Raw genomic sequence first — 12,213 nt, forward strand, 5'->3', positions numbered from 1 at the left:
CAGAAGTGCAACCACAGGGTCGGGACGTGATTCTTCCCGAAATGGTGGCCAACACTCCACTTTGCTACACTGTCGCAGCACCTCCAAAAACAAATTGTCCCGGTGGTGCCATTCGGAGCTTGGAAGCATGGTTAGTGTTCCCCAACCCATCGCGCTGGCTTATCAGGACAGTCAGACTTGACAATGTGATTCAGTTCGCCAGGCGCCTACCCAGGTTAACCGGTGTCCTCTTTTACCTCGGTGGAAGGCAAAGACATTTGTGTCCTGCATGCAGAGATTGCAGTCTTCTTGGCGAAGGATGCAATAGAACCTATCCCTCCAGCCCATGGACTGTAAAAAAAGATGGATGACGCACATTCACTCTCTTCCATTGTAGAAAAGAGAATTCGCCAATGTCCCAATATGGCGCTGACATCTTATAGATGTAACAGTTATAGAAATTTAGAAATTAAGGCGAGACACTACAGGTGAATAGGGTGACATTTTTAACTAGCAGATATCACCATGAAACTTTCCCAGTTGATTACCTACATTAAGATGAGAAAAAAATGTATTACAAGTTTTCTGTAATTTAATGTTTAAATATGCAAATTAGGCAATATCTAATTAAATATGTGCTAATTTGCATATATTTTAAAAAACGAAATCTGAGTATTGGATAAAGCCAGGTTACATTTTTTTTTTGATTGTGTTCACATATTAGATGGGAAATTTATGGATATCTACTTTTGTTATCCTGTAAATCAGAATATACTGTCAATAGCCTTAAAAAAGATTTTCACCATGTTGTTTGGAATAAAATGTTATATAAATCAGGCTAGGAATAATATATTTACAAATCCCTCTGTAAATGTCTTCATAATATAACTAGGTACAAGACTGGAAAGTTTGGTGTATATAGGTGCTACTGAAGTGGAGATTTTGGACTTGGAGTATGAGAGAAAAGTCATTTTGAGAAAACAGGCTTTAAATATTTATCATCAGCCAATGAGATTGCGCATTCAGCCCTTTTACTTTCGCGATTGGTTGCTGATAAAAAGGAAATGACCATATTTGGATCCAACAGCATTGTACAGGACAGAGAGAGCTTTCCAGCGGTGCATGTGATGACAGGGAGCAGACAGTGATCGCGGAGCAGCATGTTGATTAAGAACGCCAACTTTTGTTGAATTTATGAGAAATCTACAGACGCAAACAGACAAAGTGTAATAAAATAAAGACCTAAATGTGTATTTCGGACTTTTTTTCACCACAAGTCTGAAAGAAGACATGTTATTGAAGACAAATCTCAAAATTGACCTGTAAAAAAAAAAAACGATGTTTTTGCCTACCGTGTCTCACCTTAAAGTTGAAGCTCCAATCTCCTCCCGAAAATCCCCAAAAAAGTCTGTTGGTGCCTCAGTGACTACTCCGCTCAGAAAATTGTCAATCATGGCTGTCAATCATGGACACTCATCAGGAGTGTCACTCCTGTTTTTATAGCATCAAATAACTAAGACCAAACATATTTAGAAAAATTAACACTTAGACTTACATCAGCGTGATAAAACCAACCTAAAATGAAAAAATAATAATATTTGAAGTGTAATTTGATTGTTTAGTTTGCCTCACATCCATTACATTACATGGGTGGGGTTTACGACTTATTACTGGGACCAACCACCTGGTGGCGATCGAGATGCTTTGGCTTCACTTTTCAGAACTTGTACTGCACGCTTGCTCCAGCCACTGTGAAGTAAGGGTTTTACAGCCCTTATTTCATAGTGCTAAAGAAAGATGATGGGTTATGACCAATCTTAGATCTGCAAGTTTTGAATCAGGCCCTGCACAAGCTCCTGTTCAAGATGTTAATGCAGAAACACATTTTGATGCGTTTGTCATCAGGCAATATACCTGAAAGACGGGTACTTTCATGTTTTGATTCTGCCTTAAAACAGACAGTTTCTTCAGCTTGCTTTCGAAGGTCACATATGTCAATACAACTTCCTCCCTTTCGGGCTATCCCTGTCACCTCGCATCTTCACGTAAGTCGCAGAGGCCGCCCTCTCCCCAGTAAGGGAAGTGGGCATCCGTATCCTCAATTATTTCAACAACTGGCTAATTCTAGCTCACTCTTGAGATTTATTGTGTGCACACAGGTACCTGGTGCTCAGACATCTCAGCCTATTGGGACTTCAGGTCAACTGGGAAAAAAGCACGCTCTTTCCAGTGCAGAGCATCTCGGAATCAAGGAACAAGTGACCAAGCTCGCCCAGTCAGTGCTGAACTGCCTGAAGTCATTCAGGGGAAAAACAGCGGTCTGACAGAAACAATTTCAGAGGCTCCTGGGTCATGTGCCGTCCTTGGCGGTGGCGGGTTGATGCATATGAGACCGCTTCAGCACTTGCTTCAGACTCGAGTCCAGAGATGGGCATGGTGCAGTGGTAGACACTGCATGGCTATCATGCCGATCTTTTGCTGCACATTTAGCCTTTGGACAGACCTTGCATTTCTATGGGCAGGAGTTCTCTTTGCAGTATTGCTGGCCCTGCGGAGGTTTAGGCCATTGATCCAGGGCAAGCACGTTTTGGTCAAAACGAAAAACACGGCAAAGTCGACATATACAACTTGCCAAGGCAGTTTACACTCATGTTGCATGATGTCACTGCAGGCCGCTCACATCCCAGGCAAACTCAGATGCGCAGTGGACACAATTGTGCAGTTGAGTGATGCTCCAGGGAGAGTGGAGACTCCATCCCCAGGTGGTCCAGCTGATCTGGAGTAAATTCGGCGAAGCACAGGTAGACCTGTTAACTTCCCAAGAATACTCCCAATGCCCGCTGTTGTATTCCCTGACCGAGGCCCCTCTTGGCACAGATGCAATAGCACACAGCTGGGCCTTGGGCCTATGCAAATATTCATTCCCCCCAGTGAGCCTGATTTCACAGACGTTGGTTACACCATATTGCCCCACATGGACTTGGTTCTCAGATCTCATGTTCCTCGCAATAGCGTTCCTTTCGAGTTCCTTCTCGACGCAATAGCGTTCCTTCGAGTTCCTTCTCGACGTTGCGAGTGCAGTAGCTTGCTGAAATCTGCACCGCCAAGACCTTGTAACACAGTTCAGCTGGTTGTGGCACTATCCCAAGGGACCCCTAGTGTCAGTATATCGACACAATGTCGAAGTGACTGACAGCTAGGGAACATCTTGGTTAATATTGTAACCTCTGTTCCCTGATGGAGGGAACAAGACATTGTGCCCATCCTGCTACAACATTGAACTACCCTCTGAATTGCTGGGACACGCTCTTGGCTCCTCAACACAAACCTGAATGAGAGGATACACGCTATCTTCTTTTTATACCCGTATGTTCAGAGGAGTGGCACATGCAAATTCCACTCGCCAATTCTCATTGGCCTTTTCTCAAGGTGTCTGGGGCTCCCAAGTGCGACCCCTAGTGTCAGTACATCGACAAAATGTCTTGATCCCTGCATCAGGGAATGGAGATTACAAGAGTAACCAAGATGTTATCTTTTGCCTGGGTTGTCAGCACAGTGGATGTGTAACTTGCTGAATCTTTAATGTGATTTAAATGTAATTTAGAAGGCAATACCTACAATTTTAAAACATTTATTTTTTAGTTTTTGGTTCTACTTTTCAAAAAATATAGTATAGAACTCACTGTTTTAGATGGCATACTGTGATCTTCTTGTTGCACTTTGCTGTATAAAAGGTTTTATCTTGTCTTAAAAAGTTTTATGTACTGTATAGATGTTCTTTATTCATCCTGTATGCTGGTATTTTTACTAACATGACCGCATCTACAGTGAGGAAAATAAGTATTTGAACACCCTGCTATTTTGCAAGTTCTCCCACTTGGAAATCATGGAGGGGTCTGAAATTGTCATCGTACAGTATATTTGTCATTTGTAATAGAAATATAGAGTTTTAGTCTTGACTTCTTCTGAAACGGTTACAAATACATTTTGTGGCAGCATCATGGTACAGTGATATGGCATCAGATAGTAATACCATGGAATGTGAAATATTATGTCTAAAAAAAAAAAAAAAAGTACCATGGTGCTTTTTGTTACTGTGTAATTACTATCTGTTTTAATTATTACAAAATACTCTTTCTGCCGCAGCCAAATTCATACTTCAAGAGACTACGTTATTCCCAGCTGCCAAACAAAAGGTATTTGCTAATTCAATCATCTATGTTGGGCCAAAATTCTGGGTTGTATAATTCATGGTTGTATAATTAACTATGAACATGTAGACACATGTAGAATGTCACAGTCCTTGATAGTCCTCTTCATGTTTTCCAATAAAAATAGTTTTTTTTTTTTTTTTTTTTAAAGCAAATTAAGCTTTCACTGTCCAAGAATGGAGGATAACCATTCATATATCTGTTTTGAATTGTGAGCTACTTTAGGGCTTAATTGTAACAATATTTCCAGAAAACAATAAACCCTTCTAATCATTCACCGTAAGCAATACGGTGGCCACAATATTTTTATGGAGGGTGAAAGAGCAGCTGAGCTGATCCAACAAAGTGCAGCCAAAGGCCATTTTCACAGACTGATGCGGAGTGAGATGGACATTGGTAAGCGACATGGCAATGATGCCAAGTGAGTCTCTCCTTTTCTCTTGACCTGCCGTACATGAAAAGCCAATTGTGCAGAGACAAAGAATTTCAAAGTTACCACTGAAGGAAAATGTCAGCATGCTTTCATTTTAACCATGATAAGGCTTCTCTTGTATCTTTAATAACGCTGTGCTACCAGTGAGTTTTTTGCACATCTGAGGTTAGAGTGAAACTTGATCTGGATGATATTTTAATTTTAAGGCCACATGAACATTTATGCAGAGAGTTTGTAAGGTTTGATGGCACTTGGATTATTATTATTCTTCATTGTGAGAAATTTATTTTTTATGGATTCAACATTTTAGCTCCATTAATAACTGTTTTGTGGTCTTTTCTAATGCCTGTTAGACTTGTTTCATTGATATCTCAATAATACTGAATGGCCTAAAAGATGCGCAAAAATGCACACATTCCCTACATTCTCAGGACTATTATATATATATTTTTTCTTGTTAATAGTGCAAGCAAAGAGTTCAACAGAGAATGCCTGTTGAGCTTTAGCAATGGGATTGTAGGCTTTTGAGATAATATTGCCCTAAGCACAAACTGAATTTGAATAAATCCAACAGCTACATACATCAAAATGTTTCTCAGTCACTCAGTCTCTGCCAACCATGGTTATTATAGTTAACTACAACTAAAACCAAAGCGAAAAACAAACAAAGAAATGAAAAACTTTCAGATATTTTCTAAGGCAACATTTCTTCATTTTACTTAGTTTAACTTGATTTAACTTAAACTGAAATATAATTAATAAAATGATTATATATATATATATATATATATATATATATATATATATATATATATATATATATATGAAAAAAACAACAACACAATTATGTTTTTTGTTTCATTTAAATTAAAATTAAAATGGAAAATATGAAAATAAATCAAATTCAAATTATTGATAAAAACTATAATTGTATCTCAATAATACTAAAAAGGCACTGCTTTTTAAGATTAGATTAATATTGGATTAATTTGTTGTAATTCTATTTTCTTGCAATAATCTATGGGTGGAGGTTATTATACCATTATCAAATTACCTGCAGCAGTAATCTATCAGAGGAGGCCAAGATATTTCAGCAGCTAATTTAGCCAGCAAAATTAGAGTTTTTTAGACTTATAAACATTACAATGTCAACAGGACAACCCTTTGTATTTCGAGAGCAATAGTAAGCAGTTGGTTACCATGCACATCTATTATAATATCTGCCATTTATCGTTTATCGGCCATAATATGGAGCAAGAAATTATTGGACAAAATATAAATATCTTGATTTATGCATGTCTTTTTATAGAAAACCTCAATGTGGCAAAATATCAAGAAAGCAACTGAAACTCAAAGAACTCATGTTACCTTTTTAACTTCTTCTCTATTTTTTTTTTTGCAAAGTGAATCATTTCAGCTGTGTAATACTAAAAAATAAAAAAAAATATCTTCATCACAATTTCATGATAGCACCTATGCTTTTTTGTAATCTTATAGTAACACCTAAAGACTAAGGAGAAAAAGTGAAATGACCCTACTTGATGCATAGCTACAACTCATTTAGTCCTCTATTTCCTGTGAAACCTTTGTGGGGCTTTAACATATTGTCTTAGGTGCATTATGTTTCAAGGACAGATCAATTGGCTTTCTGTGAGTTGGAAATCACACAGCTGACACAAAAGCCCTGCGGTGCCATGTTCATTGTAAACCAAAAGCTGTAAGGTGCCAGCTCACTGCAGCCACTGGGACATGTCCCGAAGGTGTTGTTAGGCGATTACCCAATTAAATTAATTGAACAGCACATATTTAAACAATAGCAAGACACTTTGAATCATGCCTCGTATCCTCAATTTTGAGGCTCATTTTTGGTATACAGTCTGAGGTAATTTTTAACTTCCAGCAACCTGAAATGTGGCTCCATATGAAAAAAAAAAAAAAAGTTCCTTACCTCAAGATACACCACCCAGGGCATAACTAATGTGGCCACGAGAAGATCTGCCACCGCCAGGCTGACAATGAGGTAATTAGTGGTGGTCTGCAGCGCTTTCTCTCGGGAGACTGCCATACACACCAACACGTTGCCGAAGACAATGACAAAGATGAGGAGAGTCAGGAGCATGGCATAGTAGTTATACTGATGCTTGGCCTCACAGCTTGTGCTGTTGAGGGCCCCAGTTCCGTTGTCAAAATAAGTGTCATTGTAGGGATACTCCGTGAGGAAATCCATGAGCTGTTGCCAGGGAAGATGCCTGAAACTGAGAGACATAATTCACTGTCAGTGAAGCCACACGGAATGAAACCAAACAGCATTATGTCAACACAAAGGAATATGTTATTGATCAGAGGTTGCTTTATCATATCTCAGTAGAGTTTTTGATTTATGTTTTATTTTAAGCAGAAGTGTGTAATTTCTAGGCCAGAATTTCACTTCACCAAATGAAACAACAATTATTTAGGGGTTCAAGCACGAAGTGCTGAAACCCTGTTGTAATTGCCCTGATTTGTATTATTTTTCTTCTGCCGTAAAACGCATTGTGCAGCCCAAACCGTAAGGGCTAGAGCATTGAAACTTTGCCATATGGTAGTACAAAAATCGAGGAGAGGTTATCAAATTATGACCTCGATTGGCCCATAGGTGGCGCTATAGCGACCAAAAGCGTGAAACTGGTCATAACTCCTAGACTGTATGTTGTAGACTCAAGTGTCTTATATCATTGGAAAGCTGTACACCTGGAGAATAAAATGTATATCTCCGATTTCAATGCAAATTTTTCCGCCATTTTGAATTTTGTCAAAAACCTACTTTTGCGAACTAGTCCGTGGTTTTTCGCCCGATCGGAACCAAACCAGTGCAGAAATGTTCTTTGGAGTCTGAATATTAATAATTATCGGAAAGAAAGTATTCCATACTTTGGATATACAAGTATATCCATTCACGTTCGCTAGGGGGCGCAAAATTAACGTTGTGGGAGGAGCCTATTTGACTAAAATGACTATAACTCGAGAAGTAAATGAGCTGGCTTCACCAATCTCGATACACCTATGTAGGAGGTCAGTCTGGGGTCACAGTAAAAGAATCGCGTCGATTGGCCACATGGTGGCGCTATAAGACTAAAAAAACACATAAACACCCAACCGTTTGTCCGAATGACTTGAAATTTGGTATGCAGCATCTTGGTCCAAGGTGCCATGTAGGTCTAAAAGGATATTGGCGTATATCAAAAAACATGGCCGCCATCGGCCAATGAAGTTTGATCACCTATTACTGTACGTTCACACCGCCGCCGGCGAGAGCGGCAAAATTTGCTCTCGCCGCCCTGCCACCGACGCCGTAGAAAGATTCGGGGACGCTCTGATGTAGATTAGATTAGAATGCGTGATTTTTAAAAAAAAACTTTATTTAAAGGGGCCGCAAAAACCGTAGCTGCAATTGGTCAAAATCATTATTATTTTGAGCAAATGAATTGCATTCCCGCTGAAAAAACAAGCGTTTTTAGTTCAAAGAAGTTCTAGCGCGAAAATGTTGCCTATAAATAGTGTTGCACGGCTTTTTCTAATCAAACTGACAACACTAGGGATGACAAGTCGTACAATAACGGGAAAGCCGGAACAGAAATTATTAATTTTTCCTCCATTTTGCTTAGGAACTAATGCGGTCGGAACCAAAGTTTACAGGATTGTGTTCTCTTGTATCCTCTCAGGCGGAGGACTTCTACATTCCGATTGGTTGCCGCTGGTTGCCGCCGGACCGCGTCATAGCTTATTACCATAAAGTTGACTTGATTTCAACTCTTCTCGCCGCTCTCGCCGTCCAAGACTTGGAAATTGGTATGCAGTGTCTTGGTCCAAGGTGCCATGTATATCTATGAGGACATTGGTGTATCTCGAAAAACATGGCTGCCATCGGCCAATGAAATTTGAGCACCTATTAGACAAGGTTAACGGAGGTCGATCGGAACGAAACTCGATAGGCATGTTTGACTCATGGCCCTAGAGGTCTGTAAGAATTTTGAAAGAAATCGGCCACTAGTTGGCGCTAACGAGTTTTATGGCTCTGTAATCACGTGGTGTTACACTTATTGTCACAAAATGCATATCATTTGATAGATCTCCTCATACTGAACAACTTTGCCTCAAGAACCACTGCTGTCAATCAAACCGTTCATTAAATATTTGCAATTATGTTAAAAACCTACTATTGCGAACTAGTCCTAGGTTTTTCGCCCGATCGGAATCAAACCAATCTAGGACAATTCTATGGACTCTCTAGATAAATAATTATCCAAAAAAAGTTGAACTTTTGCATTTTTCACATGGCTATAATAGGGTCATATAGAAATTGGGCGTGGCAAAATACACTCAAAAGCCTATAAATCCTAAACAAAAACTCAGAACTTCACAAAAATCAATGAGTATATGTGTCATAACATGCTAAAGAAGCATGGGAAACTTTATGGAGATCGGACCAAAGGTGGCGCTATAACTATTAAAAAGCTTTAAAACCATATATTTCCTATGGTAAATTGCCTGTATTGGCTGTGAATGGTCTTTTCCATCTATGATCATATCATTTTCATATAATAATTTTCAAAACCAGTGCAGCACAATTCTCTGGACTCTCTAGATCAATAATTATCAGAAAAATTTGAATTTCTTCATTTGGATGGCTATAATAGGGTCACATCAAAATGTAGCCTTGACCAATGTCCCCGAAAGCCATCAGATCTTCTTAAAAACAAGTCAGAACATGATATGACTCTTGATAAGCATGAAAAATTTCAGACAGATCGGACAAAATTTGCCTCTATAACAGTTAAAAAGGTGAAAATGATATAACATGGCATATTAAGCCAATAAGTGGTATTTTACTGCGCCCTGCTGTCATTTCATCATACTACTCCCTAATATTGCTATATAATTCATATTTAGACTTTATAAAATCATTATTCTAACATTTACAATCACATTTTGTCAAAATTCATCTTTTGGAATATTACTATTGACAGCTGAGTCACAAACAGAAAGTAAAACGTCCATTTAAGCCATGCCCCCGAATACAAATTCACTCATAACTCAAAAACGGAAAGTCGTTGCACGCTCAAATTTTGATGGTAAGGTCCTCTCCAGGCTCTTGATCGAAACGTGTCGTCGTGGGCCTCAGGAGCGCGCCCCCCGGGGATCGCTAGTCGGCGGGACCCCCGACTTTGAACGGCCGTAACTCCTGACCCAGACCACCTCGAACCTTGTGTGAGAGCTCGTTGGAAAGGGCCCATCGTTGGCTAGCTTCAATTCAAATGTGGTGCTATTTGCCCTGGGCATTCCAGAGATAAAAGCCCCAAAAGATATGCATTTGAACAAAGTGATGGTCTCATTCAACAGGGCTCCTCGAGCACCATCTATGCTCTGAGTTTCAGAATTTTTCGCGTTCTGGTTACCGAGATATAAGTGAAAAACCAAATTCCCATTCATTCACTCATTCATTCAAACACTTCAATTGTAAAATGTAAGCTATAATACCACTTTTGTCCACTTGAGGGAGCAGCAGGATTACACATTATCTTTTCATTAGCTTTCAGTATTGGGAAACAAACAAATGCTTTAAAAAGCAATCATTTTTATTATGATGTTTTTTATTTTGTTATGATATTTGTATATTTTTATTTTATTTTATTTTTTTATTATGATTATGATGAAGTTTTATATTATTAGATCACAAAGAAATGCCTATAGACAATTAAATATATTTTCTCAATAACATATCCCAAAAACATTGAAAATGTGTGTGTGTGTGTGTGTGTGTGTGTGTGTGTGTGTAAGCATGCATTATTGACTTAACATGGAAAAACTGGTTTGCTTTAGTGCAGAAAACTGGTGAAAATCATGAAGTTTAAAGTGAAAGTGAGCCAATAAGTGGTCTTCTACTGCCCTCTGCTGGCCATTCTACCTATTAATGAAGTCTTTTCACATGTGCTTTTCACATGTGCTCACGTTCATATTTAGACTCTAAAAATCACTTATATAACAATAACTATTATAACACAATCATATTTCGTCAGTGTTTATCACTTCATTTGCACTGACACTTCACATAATTGCTAGTAATGTGGTAAATCATGGTAAATCACACTAGAAACATGGTAAATCATAGTAAATAATACTAGAATGTGGTGTATCAAGGTAAATCATGCTAGAATCCTGGCAAATCATTCTAGAACGTGGTATATCATGGTAAATCATGCTAGAACATGGTAAATCATGGTAAACTATGCTAGAATAGGGTAAATCATGGTAAACTATGATAAATCATGATAAACTATGGTAAACCATGCTAGAATCACAGTGAACAATAGTAAATCATACTAGAATGTAGTATATCATGGTAAACCATGCTAGAATATGGTAAATCAAGGTAAACTATGATAAAATCATGGTAAACTATGTAAATCATGCTAGAATCATAGTAAATAATACTAAATATGGTAAATTGTTGTGGGAGGGGCCTATTTTACCAAAATGGCTATAACTCAAGAAGTAAATGAGATATCTTCACCAAACTCAGTACACATGTGTATTGGTTCAATTTGAGGTCACAGTAAACAATTTTATGGAGATCAGACCATAGGTGGCACTATAACTGTTAGAAAGCTTTAAAACCATATATTTTCCATGGTAAACTGCCGGTATTGGCTGTAAATGGTGTTTTCCATCTATTATATCAGTGGTTACATGCTTGATAAATAAATCTTAATAACTTTTGATGCTTTTGTGCTTAAATGCCTTAAAGGCCTTAACTGCTTGAACCCCGATAAATGCTGCTTGTTAGGGGTTCAAGCACGAAGTGCTGAAACCCTATTGTAATTGTCCTGATTTTTAGGGGTTCAAGCACGAAGTGCTGAAACCCTATTGTAATTGTAAGGATTTTTATTATTATTTTTCTTCCGCCGTAAAACGCATCGTGCAGCCCAAACCGTAAGAGCTGGAACCTTGAAACTTTGCAAGATGGTAGTACAAAAATCGAGGAGAGGTTCAGAGAGTATGACCCCGATTGGCCCATAGGTGGCGCTATAGCGACCAAAAGCGCGAAACTGCTCATAACTCCTAGACCGTATGTTGTAGAATCAAGTGTCTTATATCAATAGAAAGCTGGACTCCTGAAGATCAAAACGTATATGTCCGATTTCATTTCTGGTATGCAAATTCTTCCGCCATTTTGAATTTTGTCAAAAACCTACTTTTGCGAACTAGTCCTAGGTTTTTCGCCCGATCGGAACCAAACCAGTGCAGAAATGTTCTCTAGAGACTGAAGATCAATAATTATCGAAAAAAAGATCAAGCTCAAAATTTCGATTCACGGACGCTAAGGGGCGCCAAAACGTACGTTGTGGGAGGGGCCTATTTTACTAAAATGGCTATAACTCCAGAAGTAAATGAGGTATCTTCACCAAACTTGGTACACATGTGTAAGACATCAATCTGAGCTCACAGTAGCTTGCGGCGATTGGCCACATGGTGGCGCTATAACATGAAAAAAAAACATAAAACAGGCTATAACCACCTGACCATTAGTCCGATTGACTTGAAAATTGGTAT

General features: G+C 38.6%; 1 protein-coding gene across 1 annotated transcript in view; it reads right to left on the reverse strand.

Annotated features, from left to right (window-relative positions):
- Positions 1-12,213, reverse strand: part of drd2b (dopamine receptor D2b) — a 160,689-nt gene that overhangs the window by 71,337 nt on the left and 77,139 nt on the right. Inside the window, exon 2 of the mRNA XM_084113240.1 lies at positions 6,572-6,878. Coding sequence (XP_083969366.1) covers positions 6,572-6,850 — 279 coding nt within the window. The 5' untranslated portion in view covers positions 6,851-6,878. The remainder of the gene's footprint in view (positions 1-6,571; positions 6,879-12,213) is intronic.

Source organism: Abramis brama (assembly GCF_963993115.1).
Source record: "Abramis brama genome assembly, chromosome: 5".
In the NCBI taxonomy this organism is placed as follows: Eukaryota; Metazoa; Chordata; class Actinopteri; order Cypriniformes; family Leuciscidae; genus Abramis; species Abramis brama.